The sequence below is a fragment of the Protopterus annectens genome, chromosome 7.part1 (assembly GCF_019279795.1).
Source record: "Protopterus annectens isolate FY-2018-M chromosome 7.part1, PAN1.0, whole genome shotgun sequence".
In the NCBI taxonomy this organism is placed as follows: domain Eukaryota; kingdom Metazoa; phylum Chordata; order Ceratodontiformes; family Protopteridae; genus Protopterus; species Protopterus annectens.
The window spans coordinates 191,373,395-191,395,136 of record NC_056740.1 but is presented as its reverse complement, the minus strand read 5'-3'; the positions used below and the strand labels follow the sequence as shown (position 1 = coordinate 191,395,136).

Below are 21,742 nucleotides of genomic sequence, written 5' to 3'. Positions count from 1 at the left end.
TGGGTATATAGTGGTGTTGTCTTTTGCTGTGATGTTAAAGTGAGAGTTGTTTTGAGTATGTTTGGTGGGTTGGAAGATGAGTAGTTTAGTTTTGTTTGGGTTGAGTATTAATTGGGCATCGGATAACCAAGTTTCAACAGAGGAAAATTCTTCCTGTGTGACTTTTTTTTGCAGTTTGGGTAGGGACTGGGCTGAGCAGATGATGGGGTAGTCATCTGTGTATTGTATGAGTGTGCCATGTGTGGTGGCAGAGGCTGGATTATTTGTGAAAACAGGGAAGAGTAGGGGTCCAAGGATGGATCCTTGGGGAACCCCTATGGAGACAGGTAGTTGGGGAGATATGTCATTCTGCCATACAACGGATTTTTGGCGGTCAGACAGGTAACTCTGAAACCAGTTGGTGACTGATTGTGAGAAGGATAGGCTATTGAGGACAGAGATAAGTTGTTTGTGTGGGACCATGTCAAATGCTTTAGATAGGTCTAGGAAAGTAGCAGTGGAGAGATAGCCATTGTTTTTATGCTGAAGGATAGTGTTAGTAAAGGAGAGTAAGGAAATGGTGGTGCTATGGTGTGGTCAGAAATCATGCTGAGTATTGGAAAGGAGGTTGTTAGTAAGGAGGTAGTCTGAGACCTGAGAGTGTATGCATCTCTCTAGTATTTTAGAGAGTGGAGAGAGAATAGCTATGGGGCAGTAATTGGTTAGTTCTGTGGAGGGTCCACCTTTGTGGAGGGGAATTATATGTGAGACTTTCCACAGTGTGGGAACATACCTTTCTGACAGAGATCAGTTAATCAAGATGGATACTGGGTAGGCCAGAGCAACAGCTGCGATTTGTAGGTATTCACTTGGGAGGTTGTCTGCTGCTAATTTGGTGGGTTTAAGTTTAGTTAAGAGTTTTTTATGTTGGAGGTAGGTACAGGAGAAAAAGAGAAGGCAATGGGGAGACTAGTAGTTGAAGGTATGGGTTGGAGGGGAGTAAAAAGTATACACCTCATCTACTCTTGCTGTCATGGCACTAAACTATATGCTAAAATTTCAGCAACATGCCCTGGAGCTCCTTAAACAAAAAATGTCTTCCCTTCCTGCTTGGGCAAAATCTAAAGACCTACAAGAATTAATGCATTCTGCAAGCCAAGTAACTAAACACACTCTGCACTGTGGTTCTGACGTCCTAGCAGCTTCTTGCAGGGCAGCAGTCACTAGATCTGTCATTAGAAGACATGCATGGCTTAAGGAACAACCCCTGCAAGACCATGTCACATCTAAATTGTTGGATGCCCCCTTACACAAAGACAACTTGTTTGATACTAAGGCAGAAGAGGTACTTAAAAAGATGGAAGAAAAAGCAAAATCTATGCAAACAGTTAAGGATTTCTTACAAGTCCAGCCCCCTAGTTTCAGCAGGCATTGTCCCTCCAAGCACTGGTCCTTTCCTTCTCCGAGTAAACCAGCCCAGCCTAAGCCCCGTGGAAACAGACCATGCAGACAGCAGTCCCAGGGAATGCAGAGATCTAAGCAGTGGAATACCTTTGCTTCAAAACCAGGGAGTTCTAAGCCTCCCCCTTATGGTAAGAACTCACAATGACTCACCTCCTCCTCTCACCCCCTCTGCCCACCTTCACTTGCCCATAGGAGGAAAACTCTCATTTCACTCAAGCATCTGGGCTACCATAACCAAGGACCAATGGGTTCTGAACATTGTGTCTCAGGGATACAAATTCTCCTTCCATACCCTTTCAACCCCAAAAGGGTTCCCAGATCTACCAACAAGTCAGTGGGTAGAGGCTCAAAAGCAAATCCTTTCCCTTTTCTCTATGAGAGCAGTAGAGCACGTTCCTGCAGAACAGATAGCCCAAGGCTTCTACTCCAGACTTTTTCTGGTGCCCAGAAAAGAGGACACCTGGTGCCCCATCCCTGATCTATCAATTCTAAACACCTTCCTGGTTATCCCAAAATTCGAAATGCTTACCCTGCAGCAGCTGCTACCCATGCTCTCCAAGGCACTTGGCTACCCACCCTAGATCAAAAAGAAGCCTACCTCCACATTCCTATCGGAATCATGCAGAAAATATCTCCACTTCAGGGCAGGATCTCAACACTTTCAGTTCTCTGTGCTTCCCTTTGGCTTATCTACTGCTCCCAGAGTTTTCACAAAATGTCTGGCTCCGGCCATTGCATTTTGCAGACAAAGAAATATTCAAATTTACCCATATTTAGATGACTGCCTTATACAGGCAGACAGTCGGGAAAAGCTGCTTAAGCACCTGGCCTTTGTAAAGACACTACTAACCTCCCTAGGATACACAATCAAAGAAAAGAAATCCAAACAGGTGCCTACCCAAAGGATAAATTTCCTGGGAGCGAGTCTGGACACAGCATCCCAGATGGCATTCCTTACACCAGAGAAACAAATTTTCCTGACTTCTCTCAACTAAACATCAGGCCCCAGCTATCTGCAAGGAAGATCCTGCAAGCTCTGGGTTTCGTGGCATCTTGCATACTACTGATTCCATGTGCCAGATTGCACATGAGGAAACTTTAGTGTGGTACCTAAAGAGCCTTTGGTGTCAACATTCTCAAGACCTGGAAACTCTTCTGCCTATAATTCCTTTCCTCAGAAAAGAATTTCTTTGGTGCGCAACAGCATGCTCCATCAACAAGGGGCTGCCCTTCTCCCCACCCCCCACCACCCAAACCCTTACCACAGACGCATCAGACTATGCTTGGGGTGCACACCTGGATGGCAGGTGCATACAGGACCAATGGAGCCCTCAGGAAATCCCTCTGCATATTAATCAAAAAGAGATGATGGCTGTGCAGCACGCTTTGATAGCTTTCAAACCCCTTCTCTCTCCAGGGGTTCTCCTGATCAAAACAGACAACACCACTGTGATGTGGTACATCAGCAAGCAGGGAGGGACTCACTCCTAACCCCTATGCAGGCTGGCCATGACCCTTTGACTCATAGCCTCATCCATGCAACTTCACCTGTTAGTACAATTCCTACCAGGCTCTCTAAACTCTCTGGCAGACCAATTAAGCAGAAACCTTCTGGACCCACAAGATTGGCAACTCAACAGAAGTAACCTTCACCCTAATAACTCAGAAATGGGGAACCCCGAAGGTTGACCTCTTTGCCTCCCACACCAACCATCAGCTCAGAAAATTCTTCACCAGGGAGCATCACTGCATGGCTTGGAAAGTGGATGCCCTGTCCTTCCCCTGGGTCAATCTATCAGTCTATGCCTTTCCACCCCTACCTCTCATCCCAAGGGTACTGCTCAAAATAAGGGAGGAAAAACCAAGGGCCATTCTTATAGCTCCAGACTGGCCCCGACAGTGCTGGTACCCCTTGCTGCGCAAACTTTCTCCGATGGCCACATGGCATGTTCCTCAGATTCCAAATCTCCTGACCCTGAAGGAAGGGGAATTCATGCATCCCAAATTACTGACATTCAATTTGGCAGCTTGGCTTATTCCCTAAGCCCGAACCAATCTGCCTTTCTAAGTAAACAGGCTCTGGATGTCATCCATGAGGCCAGATGTCCTAGCACCAGAAAGTCTTATGCAGATAAATGGAAAAGGTTCTGCACATGGTTCCAGGCTAAGGGAGCCAATACGGCACAGCCCTCCATCCTGGATTACTTAGTTGACCTACTACACAGTGGTCTCTCTTTCTCCTCTATAAAAATTCATTCCTCTGCTATTTCTGCTCATTTGCCCACTGAGCAGCCCCTTTTCTCACACTCTTTGATCAAACAGTTCCTCAGAGGGGCTAGCAACTTGAGGCCCCCCCAGAAGGGCACTAGCACCAGCTTGGGACCTTAATTTTGTCTTGGAAAAGCTCACCCTGCCCCCTTTCGAACCAGCTTTTTCTGCAGAGCTAAAATTTCTCTGCTGGAAAACAGCTTTCCTTCTGGCCGTCACTTCATCCAGAAGAGTCTCTGAGCTGCAAGCACTCATGGCTGTGGAACCCTTTGTCATCTTCCATGCAGACAGGGTATCCCTCAGAACTAACCCATCCTTCATGCCCAAGGTGGTGTCCAGTGTGGCTCTTAACCAATCCATTCATCTGCCCACCTTCTTTCCTAATCCCCAGAGCAAGGGGGAAAGGATTCTTCACTCTCTAGATGTGCACAGACAGCTTAAATTCTATCTGGACAGGACTAAATCCTTCAGAAAGTCTGACCAGTTGCTGGTTAGCTTTGCCACAGGGGCAGAAGACAAAGCCATCTCCAAGCAAACCATTTCCAAATGGATAGCACACTGCATCCATTTCTGCTACAAACAGCATGGAAAGCCTCCCCCAAAGGGGGTCAGGACACACTCCACCAGAGCAGCCTCCACCTCTGCAGCTTTTCTAAGAGGAGTCCCCACCAGGGACATCCTTAAAGCTGCCATGTGGACATCTGTTCACTCTTTTACCAAGCATTACCACCTGCCTCTCTTCTCCAAATCCAGGGCAGGGTTTGCCTCTGCAGTCTTGCAGGGCAGCCTAGCCAGCCTCTAGTTTCCTTGACTACATTCACCCTTTTCCTCTGCTTTGAGAATCTACCCAAATGTGATGACTGCAACAGTAAAACACGAAGAACATAGTACAGTTGTTTACACTTACCATAAATGTAGATGTTCGAGTGTATTCACTGTTGCAGTCCTGGTTTCCCTCCCTCCATACCCCTTTTATTCTCTTTCTTTCCTTACAAGGGACATATTGGTCTTTATTTTCCACTGGTGGGGTTCTTCCACCAAAACCTGGCCTCCTGCCTTGGGGATCCTGACAGATTAGGGCAAGAAAAACTGATGTAATGGCATTGGCTGCCTTACTTCATACTACTGACAACCTGACGTCAGCCCTCAAGCAACAGCAGCTGACGCAGAAATACTAAGCCTCTGGTATTTGGACCGGTCGAGGGCTACCCTGGCAGGGATAACTCTAATGTGATGACTGCAACAGTGAATACACTTGAACATCCACATTTATGGAAAGTGTACACAACTGTACTTTCCAGAACAGACTATCAAATCAAGTAAAAACAAAGCTTATTCCTGTTCATATTCAAATGCAAATTGGATCTAAGGATGAGTAATAGAAAATGTACTCCAGGATGATTGCCCCTCATGCCACTAATGGATAGCAGCAGTTCCTAAATGCTGCAACCCTTACATGTGTCACCTCAAATTATCTATGTTATGATCACAGTTATTCTCACTAAGACTAATATACAATTATCAGCCATGGGATAGGTAAAACCAATCAGAAAATGTTAATTCAAACACCAAAAAGGAATTGGCTAAGCTTAAAAAGATCTCCAGGTGAACCTATGCTGTGGTAGTAAGTAGTTGTAAAAAATTGCCCTTTTTAGATCACTAAGTGTCCCTCTCACCCTCCACCCCCCCGCCCCAGTCTTCACCAGCTTCCGGTGCCTATGCTCCCTGCAGACTGCTCTGTCAGAGATGCTGGATAAGCAATTTGGATTAAATAGGGAAATTATTTTTTTGTGCGATGATACAGAATCTGAACTGCCTATACATAATAAGGCCTTGCTGAGTCTAATTATGATGGCTGCCAAAAAAGCAGTTACTAGAAAATGGAAATCAAAGTCCAAATCAACTTTACTAGAAGTAGCAAAGTTAGTAACAGAGGTAAAACAACTGGAACTGGGATCTTTAGAAAAGGGTAGGAGCAAATTACAAAGGAAAAAATAGGAAATTTGGGATCAATTCATGCAGAGGAGGGACAAGGTTTAAAAGAAGGCAGGATTTGAATGAGCTAAGTAATGATTGACTGGTGATGACTGGATATCTTAAAAGTGATGCATAAAATTTGCAGCTACATTTGTGCCAGCATGGTTTGTAATGTATAATGTTTGCAACTGAGATTGTGTCGCTGTGGTTTTTTTTCATTTATATAAATGTAAGATTGCCTATGCCATACATGATAATTTAATAAAGATGTTTCTTGATTTGTTTGCAATGTATGCCATTGTGAAAAGTAGTGAAATTCTTCCATGTACTTGGAAATACAGCAAACAAATTGCAAGATATTCTAATTTGTTCCACTCCACTGTTAGCATGTCAATCAACTGCTGATCTCAAGTGTGTGATTGAGTGATGGCCTTGTTTAGCCAATTGGTAATGATCATTTTTATTTTTCAGCTCCAATGTTCTACTGGATAAAAACTGCGTTGCAAAACTGGCACATGCTCGAGTTCAGTTTGAGAGTAAAACAGAATTCACCCATATGAAGACCATTACACTTCAAGGCTATCTTACTTACCTACCAGAAGACATTCTCAGGCATGGACAGATAACAGAAAAAGTGGACATCTTTGCATGTGGGATTGTATGTTGTTCAAATTTAATCTTTGCTGCATTTACTTTCTACTTTTGGTGATGGTTTGGTGTTGATAGTTCAAAAGGTATATTGCAAATAGCTCTTTGATGTGATATAAAACAATTCATGGCATACAAAATATTTTTGATTATATTTGGTAAAAAAAAGTATTATGGGTAAGTATCTCAAGGAGTCTGTAAGACATATGAGTTACACTCTTTCCTAGAACTTATTCTCAAATGGTCCATTTTAAGGGAAGCCTAAGCAAGTCTGAAAATACTGTGCACTTAATAAAATATTAAGTATTTGATATGTGGTTGGGCAAGCCACCCAGTGGTGTGAGCATTGGCTCTGGATGATAGTTACTGTTGATGGTCACATGTATAAAACAGAAAAAAAGGGGTTGATGCCAATGCCAATATATATTTTTATGTGAGCTCAGGATAAATGCAGAATAATCTTCTAACAGTTAACCATGTGGATCAAACTGTAAATTGACAGAAAAGAGTAGTGTATTAAGCCAGGCCGTGGCTTTTTTCAAGTGTGTGTGTGTGTGTGTGTGTGTGTGTGTGTGTGTGTGTGTGTGTGTGTGTGTGTGTGTGTGTGTGTGTGTGTCTGTGTGTGTGTGTGTGTGTGTGTGTGTTTGGGAGTTTCTGTGTTTCTGTACTGTGCAGTATGCACTGTTTTGTATCAGGAGGTCCAGAGTAATATTTTTGATATCTAAAGAAAACCTGTGAATTTGATTGTAGCTTGAGGAAGGATAACTTTGTCAGGGTTCACCCTGGTTGCAGGTCAAATCAAAAGTGAACACACTGCACACAAAAAAAGCTGCAGAGATTGCATGACATTAGACCAGTTAGGGTATACCCATTTTACATCAGGATCTACGAACTGTGAATTTGTCTTCACTCCTGCATTTGAGGGGGATAAAAGTGTATTTATAAAATGGACAAATAAAACTGATAACTGAAATTGCTACCTACCTCTACATCAAATCTATTACTTGCATGAGAAGAAGCTACTTCAGTCCACCTGGACCTCACATTCACTCACAGATTCTTACTCCATCACAGGCTTCATATCCCAGCAAACTGCCACCATCAGGAAAAATCATTTAGCAGGAAAAACTGTCAAGCACAGAAATGTCCCAAAAAAGATGTCTGCCCTTTGGTTTCAATACAGCCCCTTGGTTCTTTAGAAAGTGCATGGCAGTAGTAGCTAGCTGCTCACAGAAGGCTACAAGAGGCTCAAGGCCCCTATCTGCATCTTCAAAGAATGTTAGCTGAACACACCCATTTTCACACAAGTTCAGTCTTCTAGTGTCACTATTAACATCCCCAATTCACAGCTGTCCCCTGCCTAATATATAACCTTCTTAGGATGTATTCTGGATAACAAGTACGCAAAATCATTTTAGCTCTGTTAAAGATTAATCACATCCCTGCAGCTGGTAATCCACCAGCTTATTTCGGACACCATAGTCCATCTGTTGCTATGGTGCCATTTATGCATCTGTACATGTGGCCTTTGCAGCGGCCACTCAGACTTTAGAGAAGTAAACATCAGCAGATTTTGTCCCACAGAATTGCTGTAGTACACTAGTGCAGACATCATCTGAAGTAGTGACTATATACCCCAAATGCCAATAGGGAAACTTTTACAGGTGTCTCATCCTTTATGTTACAGTTACAACAATATGTATGGCTTAAGTTGGGGGTCCTGTTTTTCTGGGAAAAATAAGTCAGGGTTCTTGTTCCCCTCTGGAATTTCAACTGCATTTCAGTGTGTTAGACATTAGAGTGGTCCTCCTCACATTACAAACCTTTGAAGTTGCAACCTATTTTACCCAAGGGACATCTGGTGAGCCACACTGACAAATGTAGTAGTAGTGTGGTGCATCAAAAAGTAGCGAGGAATTCACTACTGTCCTGTATACTGGGTTACCATCAAGCTGTAGGACTGGGCATTAGTTCATCAGCTATTTTTGGTGGCTGTATGCGTTTCAGGGAAAACCAGCATGCTGGCAGACAGGCTGAACAGGATCCTTTTACTTCCTCATGAGTGATCCCTGAACCAAACAATGGCAAACCAAATATTTCAAAGGAGGGGCCAGATACTTTCAAACATAAAGTGCAGGGACTTTTCTCTCAAGCTGAATCCTAATAGCACATTGAGAAATACCCTAATGGAGGTGTGGCCAAAAGATCTGCTGTATGTATATCCTCGAATTTCCTTATTCTCAGAGCAGTAGAGAAAGTCAAACTCCATAAATCAAGGATGATCTGTGAGCCCCCTTGTTGCGCTACGCAGGTATGGTCTCATGTACTGGAGAGATTGTTCAGACTCATTCCATTCAAGGATCTAATATATTTGCCATCCAGAAGATGTTAACTAGACATCAATGCTCTCAGAGTCTTGGTATGACTTCTCCAGTTTTATATATAACCAGCAACCCAGAATTGGCTGAGAAAGGTCAGGGAAATATTGACAGCTTCTTAAAAAGAGTCCACAAGGAAAAGTGGAGCACATTGTGCATTGGGCTGCTAGAGAAGACATTTAACCCCATCAGGCTCATATACAGCAAATTCTGTGGTATCTTGTTGGGTTAATTGAGCATAGTCTTAGTTACTCCTCTATAAAATGCTTCAAACAGTAGTCTCGAACTTTCTTTAAGGCCATGATTTCCCTTCGTTACTGATGGCCAAGGTAGAAGGTCTTTCTAAAAGGAGCATTTTATTTGAGACCACCTATGTGAGAGCTACTGCATCCTTGGATCCATATTTTATACACAAGGCATTAACTAAAGAACCATTTGAGATGGCAGTCATAACAGAACATCAGCACTTTTCCTGAAAGACTATCCTGAGGATTCATAAAGAACCCCACTGTGGGCCATAAGGGATGCTGTAAAAAGGGCCTATTTCCACGATCCTGTATTTTGCTTTTCATAGACACATTAGCAACAATGAGGAAAGGTCTTATTGTCTGCTAATTTGCATGTCTATGAATCACAGTTAACTATAGAGTGCAGATCAGTACTCCCTGTGATGGTTAATAGTGGTAGCCACATCGTGTTAGCACAGGCAACCCACAGCCCTCAGTCAGTCTCCCACACATAAAACACCCAGTAAAACATGCTTGCACACACCACATACCCTGTACCTGGCCCTGTTGTCCAAACTTCCACAATGTCTCCTTTTCCCCCTGCCCTGGTAATTCACTGATGATTACAGTCAGTCCTTAATGCCAGACATTCAAGTTTCATACTTCCTATCCTTCAGTAAATGCATGGTAGGGCAAAAGCTGTTATCCTACAAGGTTGGGAGTTACACCTGACGTTTCCTGTACCTATATCTAGTACATCACAAAATGTTGCAGGCACTGCATAACGCCCAGGATTATTATTACATGTTAAAAAAATTCTGCCTGACTAACTTGTCAGTTACAGTGGGCAAATGGAGGGATTTCTTGTATCAGGGGTGCACAATTCAAATCTTTCCCCCACCACCACCTTTGCACTTGCCCTTTTTAAATTTGTTTCTTTTTAAAGTTGATCTCTTATGTCTAGTGGTGGTGCAGACTAATATCCTCTGTGGAAGGTGGGTAGATGTAGGGTTTGAATTCTATTTAGTGCCCTTTAAGGCAAACTAATTATCCCTAATGTCTAGTGGTTCCCTGCTCATTTTTTGAATATGTGCCTTTAAGGCATGCTATGTTGACTGTCCTTGGTGTCTATGCCTCCCCCCCCGCATCTTATTTAGATATATATATATATATATATATATATATGTATATATATATATATATATATATATATATATATATATATATATATATATATGTATATATATGTATATGTATATATATATATATATATATATATATGTATATATATATATATATATGTGTATATATATATATATATATATATATATATATATATATATATATATATATATATATATATATATATAGCTGCATATATTGATCCCACAATTTTCATTTTTTTCTACGTAATTTAAATTTACCCTTTTATAAAGATCCCACTTCTGTTCTTTTATCTCTGTTACAATGCTCACTACTTCAAGTATAGCTGGTTTAGACATTGATTTTCATTTTCTAGTAATTTGTTTTTTTTGCAGACACCAGAATTAATCTTAACAAGGCCATACTATGTCTAGGTAATTCAGATTCTGTATCCCATGTCAAAATAAATAAATAACCACCATAAATAGCACAAGTAACCAAAAACTGAGGGTAATACTACTCAACGCCAGAAGTCTAAACCTCAAAATGCATGCACTCGAGGCAGTCCTCAGTATGGAGAACATCGATACCTGTGCAGTAACAGAAACCTGGTTTGAGGCTCCAGAGAGCACACCAGCACTACCAGGCTATAGCTCATACCATACTTTTCGGCCACTGAACCTGGACCGAAACACAAAAGGTGGGGGTGTATCCATATTTATCAAGGATACCCACACCTCCAGGTTAATGGCACAGCACAATGCCTCAGAGATCATCTGTGTGCAACTAACAACGGGCAAAACTGCAATTCAAATTGTTGCTTGCTACAGATCACCCATGACCCAGGACCTCCATTCCGTGTTTCTGGAGACACTGGAAAATATGAAGGTCCTACCAAACGCCCTAATATTGGGTGATTTCAATTACCCAAACATTAACTGGGAAAACTACTGAAGTAGTAACTCCCTTGCCCAATGATTCCTAGAATTTATAAACTTGAACACCCTGGATAAACTGGTCAACACCCGCACCAGAGGTGACAACATATTGGAGCTGGTCATCACCAACATGGGCGACCGGTGTTCTACACTGGAAGTCAAACCCTTGCTGGTTAGATCAGACCATAGACTAATCACTCTGGAGATCTACATTCCACCCCCACCCCCAATCAAGGAAACCACCGTGAAAAACTTTTCAAAAGCAAACTTCACATTACTTAAGACTGAGGTGGAAAGGTTTACAGCCCCCATGCTAAAGGACAATGCCGTCCAAGCTGCTGAATCCCTTACAAAGGCACTCTATGTGCACCTGCAAGAATGCATGGATTGTGCTATCCCAAGAAAAACCAAGACTCACTCCTCCAAGAAAAGGAAACCAGTCTGGTGGACCCCTGCCATAAACAAGCTATACAATAGAAGGAGGAAACTAGTACAGAAAAGAGTAAAATCACAAGAAGGAAAGGCATCCCTGATCAGTATCAGCAAGAAACTACGATCCCTGATAAAGTCATCCAAAGCTAGCTTCGAAAGAAAAATTGCCACGGACTCCAAAGATAACCACAAAGCATTATTTAGCTATGTCAAGAACCTAAGTGGAAATTCTCAGATCTACCCTAAGTTAGTGCAGAACGGCACAAAATACACTGAACCGACTGATATTGCCAACATTCTGGCAGGCAGGTTTAGTGCAAACTTCACCCCCCTCTCACCCCCTAAAGGGCCCATAACCATACCAGAAGAATGTAGAGCCCCAGCCATCACTGACATAAAGGTTAAAACATCCCTATCCAAAGCCAAAAATACAGCTTCAATAGGACCAGACGGTGTCCCAGGCTGTGTCTTAAACGAGCTCCAAAATGAGCTAACCCCTCACCTAAACACACTGTTCAAACTCAGCCTCTCTACAGGCTACGTACAAATAGAATGGCACACAGCAACCATTATCCCGCTCCACAAAGGTGGAGCCACAACAGACCCCAGGAAGTATAGCCCTATAAGCCTGACTAGCCTGGTCTGTAAGGCTGTGGAGCGCATCATCATGGAATTCATTAACAGAGACATTGGGAACCTTCAAACATTGGACCCTACCCAGTTTGGCTTTGTTAACGGCAAATCATGCCTCCTAAACCTGGTGGACTTCTTTGAGACAGTTACCAAGGCTTTAGACGAGGGAAAGGAAGTCCACACAGCTTACCTAGACCTCGCAAAGGCTTTCAACACCATTCCCCATTCAGGTATTATAGACAAGCTCACCAGCCTGAACATAAACCCCTACATCACGAGATGGGTTGCAAGCTGGCTCATTGACAGAACCCACACGGTGAGAGTTGCAGGCTCTAGGTCCGATTCTAAACCAATTACAAGTAGCGTCCCCCAGGGCTCAGTCCTGAGACCCCTCCTGTTCAGTATATACTTCTCAGAGGTGCAGGCAAGCACAGGAGGACTCTGGCTGACCAAGTTCACAGACAACTGCAAACGGGGGCCATAATTGACTCTCCAGCTGATAAAGACATCCTCCAGAAGGGTCTCACTGAGATGGATATCTGGTGTCAAAATCATGGCCTCAAGCTAAATGCCGAAAAGTGCATAGTCATCCGCTTTGGAAAAAACAAAGTACCCGTGAACTACCACATACGTGTTAGTCCCCTAAATACAGAAAATGTAATAAGGGATCTGGGGACCCAAGTAGATAGTAATCTCTCCTTTGATAATCATATTGCCAAGGTGGTTAGAAAATCCTTCTATGTGGCCCACCTAATCACAAAATGTTTGCATCTAGAACAAAAGAGGTTATTGTGCCCCTCTACTCATCACTCATTAGACCCATCATAGAGTACAATGCCCCATTTGGGATGTACCTTACAGGACACCTGCAACAGCTGGAAAGACCACAGAAGTACCTCACCAAGAGGATTACTGGCCTCAAACAGATGCCGTATGCAGCCTGACTGAAGAAACTCCAGCTGTATTCGGTTGCATACCGCTTACTCAGAGGTGATCTCTGCCTGATATACAAGGCCATGTCCAACCCAGAATTGATGGACATGCTCCACCTAAAAAAAAAAACAAATCCCCAAGAGCCACATGCTCTAGTGATCTAAACCTCACCACAACTATAAATAGGACGTACTGGAGGAATAGATTCCTGTCCCGGAGACTTGCTTTGGAACAGGATTCCAATCTACATTAGGCAGAGCCCCTCACTAACACTCTTCAAGAGAAACCTTGATGAGTGGATGGGAAACAGAAAATTTACCCTGGGGATCACTGCAGTGGCTCTGCTGGACAAAGGCACAAGGAACTAATGGCTCTGCTGGATCGAGGCACAGGGATCTAATCTAAGGGGGTGGCGAAAGCCAACACATTCGGGCTAGGCTTATAGATGCCCTTGGGCAGATTGCATAGTACTTGCCTATGAACCTAAATAATTTTCTTAGTTGTACTTACTTGCTCGCCCAGTATTTCTGACAGAGTTCACTATAGGGAATTTTTAAATTAAGCTCCAAGAACATATACTCCCATGTATCTATTTCTTCCCCATTATATTCTCAACATTTGCCATCTACCTGAGGAAAAATTCTGTGTAGTCTGCTTGATGCATAAAAGTATGCTGCAAACACTTCTAGACAAAAATCCTAAATCTTCTAGATTTTGTTCTATATTTGGGAGCCATATATATGGCCTCCCATTGCTTCTTTGTGAATTGCTTGTCTAATTTTTGTTCCCAATCTTTTCTGGCTTCCTCTGATTCCTATATTTATTGTGCAATTTTTTTTATTTGTCGTACTAATTATCCATTTTTTAGCAGCAGCTTCTGTTCGAGATTTACTTAAAAACTCGACCAGTGCAGTTCTTTCATTTAGGATTCCCCTATCCATTTCTCTTTCTCTATATTCTGATATCAGATCCTGATAGTGAAGGCAATCACTAACCTGCAATTCAAATGTTTTTGCCTCTTTCCATTTTGCTGCCTTTCCCTCTCTAATTTTTGAAGAACATATGGGTAAGTATTTTTCGTCAACCACTGTTGGAAGACTTCAACAGACAAACATGTAAATCAGTGCACACCTTTTAAAACCAAAAGGGTGCCAAAACTAACAATCAATCAAGTCATCACTCTAATTAAATGATTAAATAATTAGTTAAGTAACCCATTAACAAAACTAAACACTTAAAATAAAACACCCTTCCTGTTATAGCAACATTCTTTCTTTAAAAAGGGTGAACAAGTACAAGTGAGAAAATGTATAAAAAATGTAAAAATAAGAAAAAATATGAAAAAATATGAACACATTATATAAAAAAATATATATATGTGTGAAACATAAACCGGACAAATATCACAACCTAGAAGGCTATCGATGTCAAATCAGAGCCAATAAACAAAAAAAAAAACTGTGTTCTAAATGTAAAAAATTCCTAAAATTCATACAATAAAAGCACAGTAAAAAATACAGTAAAAACCTAGCTTATACAAGTAACTAAAAGATTGACAAGTTACCTAAGTAAACTTCTCAACTTTAAAATGCATGCCAAAGAAGTGACTTCATTTAAACCAGGTAGTGTGTAGGAATTCAACCTAAGTTGCCAAACCAATTCACGTTTTTCTAATATTAGTTGATAAGGTCCACCTTTTCCATCTACTACTACCTGGTCTATAACTTTAAAAAAAAAGGAATGAGAGGGGTGTTCATTACAATGTCTCGCTAAAGCATTAGTAGTACTTTTCTTCTTAATGTGGTACGTGTGTTCATAAATCCTTTCCTTTAGCTTCCTGTCAGTCTTTCCAACATAAAATGCTGGACACATCTGACTGGAAGCTAAGTAAACCACAGATTTAGAGTTACAATTGTATCTACCTCTGGCTTTATATACATGGTGGTTTACTGTATAACTTGACCCTGTAGAAATAAATCTACAGTAATTACACGCTTCACATTTGTATGTTCCTTCACTCCTAATAGGTTTCAAGGTATTGTTTTCTACTATACTCTTCAAATTCCTACCCTTCCTAAAAATTGTAACGGGATTGTCACCTAATTTCTCCACTAGGTCTCTCTCAAATGTCAACAAATACCAATTCCTTCTAAAACTAAGAAGGGACAGGGTGTTGAGTTGGTTGTGGGAGAAAGATCGGATATTTTGGTCCCTACGGCTAGTGCTCCACCATCGGAGGAGGGTTTAATGGTCAAAGACCCAGTGTGTTTTAAAAGGAGTTTCATCACACCCTTTTGTTTGGAAGCAAATCTCATCAGTAACATTTTTAGAAGGAATAAACTATCACTCCTTCTGATGAGGAATCAGTGTACCTGAAGGGCTTTGGATCTTGCCTTTTGATGAACTAATGGACTTGGTCAGTCGAAAGATGTGGGAGTCACCTGACACTATGGAACCAGTCCCTTGGAGCCCAAACAAGTTTTTGTCAGCCCCTACTGGAAAAGATTTTCTCACAAAAGGTGTACCTGTAGATGCTATGGTGGTGGCAGCAGCCACCAAGAAGGAACTTTCTCTGACATCTTCATCTGTTCATCCCCCGAACAAAGATTCTCGAATGATGGACAGATACGGGAAGTGTGTCTTTTTGTCAGCGACGTTTACACTCCGATCACTGAACTACCTCACACACTTTACAAGGCTGCAAAGAGATCTCCTGAAAGAGCTAGGAGATACTCTACAAGGTTCATTAGCTGCGGGAGTGACTGAGAAAGTCTCCTCCCAGCTATCCACCTTAAATTCTATCGTCAACTCCTCCATGAGACTGAGTGCGTTTTTCTGTACCTTCAAGACCTTACCTTAAAGGTCAGAAGGGTAGACAAATGTGGTTCAAAAGATCCCTGGTAGCTTTCCAAGACGCATGAGGTGAATCCTTCCCCAGGGGTAGAGAGGGAGGCAACAGTGGTAGACATCCTAGAAGTAGAGGGGGTCCACAAAACCAGGGTGACTGTGATTCCTTTCATGGACATCCCTATCAGCTCTCCTAAAAGGAGGCCTGCCTGCTCTACTGTGGAGGCAGTCGGGGAACGTTTGTCTTTGTACCCAAGAAGCCTGGCAAAGTATCACAAAAGACAAGTGGGTACAAAGCATAATATCCAGAGGATATTCCATTCCTTTTTGCCACCCTGTCCCACAAATCAGAACAATCCCAGATGTTCCACCCAATCTAAGGGAGCAAGCAACTATAGAAATCCAAAAGTTGCTGGACCAAAGAGTCATCCAAGAAGTTCCCGCAGACCAAACAGGATTCGGAACTTGCTCAAGATTCTTTTTGTTGCCAAAAAGAACAGGGGATTGGAGACCCATATTGGATCTCAGCAAGTTAAACAAATCTGTCAAAAAGTCAAAGTTCAGAATGGTGACACTGCAGTCAATACTTCCCTTCTTAGGGAAAGATGATTCGATGTGCTCAGTAGACCTCCAAGGTGTGTACTACCACATAAAAATGGACAGAGCATCAAGGAGTCACTTACGCTTCCGGCTGGGAGCCAGTCATTATCAGTTCCGAGCTCTGCCCTTTGGTCTCACTACAGCCCACAGAGTGTTCACCAAATGCATGGCAGTAGTAAAAGCTCACTTGAGACATCTTAGATTCCAAGTGTTTCCATATCTGGATGACTGGCTCCTAACTGCCACCACCAAGCATCTACTCCAACAGGCCAGGAATGTGACATTGGAAATCTGTGCTCAGTTAGGCATAAGAGTCAGTTTAAAAAAATCTGTCTTGTTGCCCTGTCAACATATTACCTTCATAGGAGCAAATGTAGACACAGTTTCCATGATGGCACATCTTCCAGCCGACAGAATTTCAGCCCTCAGACAGCAAATACTTCATCTTCTTCCAAAGGACAAGGTAAAGGCAAAGGTAGTTCTGAAATTTCTAGGGACAATGGCTTCAACCATAACACTAGTTCCTCTCACCAGGATACATGTGAGAATCCTTCAATGGCTCCTAATCTCCCAGTGGTCACTTCAAGAAATTCCTATGTCCCACCTGATCAGAATAACGGAGTCATGCAAAAAGGACCTACGGTGATGGATTCAGTCCAACCATGTGACTATCCGGAGACCCTTTATTCCACAACAACCTGTTGCTCCAGTGACCATGGACACTTCAAAGATAGGAGGGAGGCATTATCTGGGAAGGATGGTCCAAGGTGTATGGCAAGACCACAAGGCCCAGTTACATACCAGTGTTCTAAAGATGAGAGCAGTGCTTCTGGTGTTGCAAGCACTCCATGACTCTCTTCCACTGGGGATGATTGCAATACAGTCAAACAATAGGTCGGTGGTTTGGTACATAAACAAACAAGGAGGAACCAGATCAAACCCACTTTGTCGTGAGGCTGTGAGAGTTTGGCAATGGGAAATTTCTTCCCTATGCTTTTTAGTAGCAGTGCACATCCAGGGGAAATCCAACATGATATCCGACAAGCTCAGCAGGGCAATATTAATGCCTCATGAGTGGTCACTGAACCAGAACATAAGAAGAGATTTTCCGGAAATGGGGTCAGCCTTGCTGCGATCTTTTTGCCACTCCCATGAATGCCAGATGCAGCAGCTACTTTGCATTAATTTCCCCACCAGGGGAGACACAGAGAGAAGTACTTGTACACGACTGGCCCTCGGGACGTCTTTATGCCTTTCCCCCATTTCCCCTCATACCCAAAGACATCCAGAAAGCAAAATCCTTGGGAAGCAGGATAATTCACATTGCCCCATATTGGCCTCGACAGATTTGATTCCCCTTCTTCTGGCCTCATCTTCAGGAGAAGCTGTGGGCTCTGGACCCAGTTCCAGACCTTCTGACACATATGTCAGGAGCACTTCATCCTTCTCTCCACACCCTCAACTTGGCAGCATGGCTGCTTCACTGCCCAATTTAGTCAGGCTTCAAAACTTCACTTCAGCAGTCAAACACATATTGATGTCCTCTCATAAAGTTTCTACTAGAAAACTATATACTAGCAAGTAGAAAATATTTTCTTACTGGGCCCAAAGTAGAAACATTGACCCTTTTTCTGCACCTGTTCAGTCTATTTTAGAATTTCTGGCAGAACTCTTCCAGTAAGGCTCTGCTGCAGCAACTATTAGAGTCCAGCTGGCTGCAATTTCAAATTTTATATTGGTGACCATTCTCCTAATTTAATGTTACACAGGTTGTGTAAAGCATTTTTAAAAGGCACTTCCTTATTGAAACCTCCTTTTAAGGTGCCACTTTCTCCTTGGGGTTTAAATTTTGTCCTATCTCAACTGACATTGCCACCATTCGAGCCTTCTTCATCTTGTGACCTCAAATTTCTTTCCTGGAAGACCATTTTTCTTGTAGCTGTTACATTTGCCAGAAGAGTCTCAGAGTTGCAAGCACTGTCAATCAGACCTCCATATCTGATCTTTCATAAGAATAGGGTATCGTTATGAACTAATCCATCCTTTATACCTAAGGTTTGCTCTCAATCCAGTATCAATCAATCAATCCATTGCACTCCCGGTGTTTTTCCCCAACCATAGTAGCAAGGTAGAGTATAAACTCCATCAATCGGACGTGCATATACAGCTCAGATTCTGTTTGCATAGAACTAAAGATTTCGGGAAATCTGATCAATTATTCATCTCCTTCTCTGAGGCAAAAAAGGGTATGCCAGTATCTAAAGTCACCCTTTCAAATTGACTCTCAAGTTGTATCATCTTTATCTATACCTCCAATAATAAAGTTACCATTCAGAATTAGAGGTCACTCAACCAGAGCATTAGCTATATCCTCTGCTTTTCAGGCCAGAATGTCTATGGGTGGTATTTGTGCTGCAGCTATGTGGGCCAATACTCATACTTTCATCAAGGGTCTATGTCACATCATCGAACTTGTATAAGTTCAAACGATGTAATATCAAACTCAAAAGTCCGAAATTCAAAAATAGCGAAGCCACGGCACATCGATTTTTTTCCCAGGAAAAAAAATTGGTAGGCCATTTTTGGGGATTTGCTATTTTCTCCACTGTGGTGCAATCTCGGAGATCGTATATCTAAGTAGGGGGGGGGGCACAGCTTCCCACTTTAGTTTTAGTTTAAGGTTTATGTTTTGTTTTGTTTTCTGTTAGGGAACAGCGATTGTTTTCCCCTGGAAAAACAATTGCTGTTCTGTTTTTTCGTTATTGTGCAGTTTCAGACTTTTGGGTTCAATATTACATCATTTGAACTTATACAAGTTCGACGATGTGATATAGACCCGTTTATCACTCATTACAAAGTGGATTTGACCTCCAGGGACAGGGCCTCCTTTGGTTCCACTGTACTCAAAGGTGTACTCTCGTGAGCCACCTGGGAAAAAGGTGATAGGTATGCTGTCCCATCCAAGTAAGAATGAAGGCGAGATAGTACAACATAACATAAAGAAGTTATGTACTCACCATAATGTTCCATGTTTGTTGTCCATCACGCCATTCATTCTTACGACCCCTCCCTCCTTCCCCCGTCTAAGGATTCCTAGAGGACATGGTGGTGATCTTTCCTCTTTACATGAACTCCTTGACTCTGTTTCTCTTTGACATGGGGTTAGCAGCAAACAAGATCAGCAGAGTTGCAACACTGCATCATGGGATACCTACCTTGCCACGAGTCAAGTTTGAGACTTCCACCTGTGTATTCAGCCGAGTCGGAGCTTGAGGAGCAGCTCCGAATCCATCCAAGTAAGAATGAATGGCGAGTGGACAACAAACATGGAACGTTATGGTGAGTATATAACTTCTTTTTATCCGTGAATGTCAAGCTAGGAGAGCAATTCGGTGAATTCATGTGAAGACAACTCCAAGGTATTTTAAATGTAGCAATTTCATAAGATTACTGATTTATGCTTAAAGTTATGGCTGTGACAGCTACCCAAGAACAGTAGAATGAATTATTCTCTGAGTGGAATACTTACCACAACTTTCCTTATGATGCACTGATTTTAAATCAGCCAAGACACTCACTGTGTACTCAGTCGGAGATTATCTTTTTTAGTTTTGCTCCCAGGTTGAGTCCCACCATATGGTCTATCTGCTTTTTCCTCATAGTAGAATGACCTTTGAATCAGCTGACACTGACCTTGGATGATCTGAATTTCTACCGCCATGCAGGATCTCAAAACATATTCTTTCAGACCTTGTTCTCCTCATATTCAACAAATATATTGGAAGCATCAGGCATCAAGCAAGGCACACATGAAAATAAATGAACTAGCAGCCGTACTGCAGATAAAAATAGTAAGGGCTTCACTGAAGCTTCTGTAGTAAAAGTAATGGATTTGTCGGGATATTGTCCCTATATGAAATAAAACTACCACTGTAAATGATTTCCAGGTTTGCAAAAGGACAGTCTAAAATGGCATGGTGGTCACCGAAGAGCTCATTTGCTGGAATGGTAAAAACTATGGAAAACCCTGCTTAGAAGCATAATGTAGTCCTGGTGGTGTTTTTACAGAACCCAGGCAACAGTGTGCCAAATTGTCTTGTTTGTTGCTAGCCACATATTACAGAAGCCATTGAATTTGTGAAAACATTTCATTTTAGAATTGTTAAAATATCCAGTCAAAATGTTGTCATTAACTGCATAACCTTTGGGGTGATGGTTCATCATTGTCATCATCCCACTTTTTTTTTTTTTTTTTTTTTTTTTTACATGAGGTTGGGGTGTTGTGTTAGCTGTTGCCATCTTTCTTGATCCAGTGCCACTGTCTTAACTTCTTTAGCTATCACATCTGATTGTCGCAGCTTTGGTCTCACACAATCTAACTTTTTCTGTGTTGGATGCACTCATTTCCACATGCCTTTTTCCTGTCTGTCTCAAATCTTCTCCAACAGACTGTCTTCTGCTTTCCTGCACCTGTTCCAAAACCACCATAGTCTGTTCTCTTTGACTTTCTCGGCAACTGGACTTCTTCTATGATTTCCTTATTTCTTTGTATCACAGTGTGCATCCTACCAACCATCTCAGGCACTTCATCTCCATCACTTCTAGCTTCCTCAACTGCTCTACTTTCAGCTTCTTTGGCGTTTTTCTGCCACACACTACCCCTCACACTCTGTGACAGTTGGCTGCAGCCCCTTTGATTCTAGCTTTGACCTCCTTATTCAGATTTCCCTTATTCTCGGGTCTATATCACATAGTCGAAGTTTTATAACTTCAAACACAGAATTTTCGAACTATTCCGTTTGAAATTACAAAACTTTGACTAGTGATAAAAAAAAAAAAGAAGAAGAAGAAGTAAAAACAAAGTAAACTGTTGTAAGGGGGGCAAGCCCCCCTGCACCCCACACCCCCGCTACTTAAATATGCCAACTCCGAGATCACACCACATTGAAATGAATGGAAACCTCCCCTTATGGAGATTTCCATTTAAACGCTCAAGCTTGTACAAGCTCAAACTTATGGTCTCGACCATATGGGGTTCGAACTTGTACAAGTTTGACTATGTGATAGGAACCCTTATTCTGAACCACTCCTCCCAGATGGGTGAAGCTGTTAACCTGTTCCACTGTTTTCCCTCCAATCTCAATTGTCAGCTTCTTCTGATTCCCCACATATTCTGCCATTGCAACAGTGTTATCTGTATTTAGTTTAATGCCATGTTCCTCCAGTTTTGCATTCCATTTCCCTAGCATTTGCAAAAGTTCTTGTTCAGTGTCTG

The 21,742-nt window shown here is 42.1% G+C and overlaps 1 protein-coding gene across 1 annotated transcript in view; it reads left to right on the top strand.

Moving 5' to 3' along the window:
• Window positions 1–21,742, top strand: part of IRAK2 (interleukin 1 receptor associated kinase 2) — an 862,709-nt gene that overhangs the window by 634,363 nt on the left and 206,604 nt on the right. Inside the window, exon 9 of the mRNA XM_044078636.1 lies at window positions 6,160–6,346. Coding sequence (XP_043934571.1) covers window positions 6,160–6,346 — 187 coding nt within the window. The remainder of the gene's footprint in view (window positions 1–6,159; window positions 6,347–21,742) is intronic.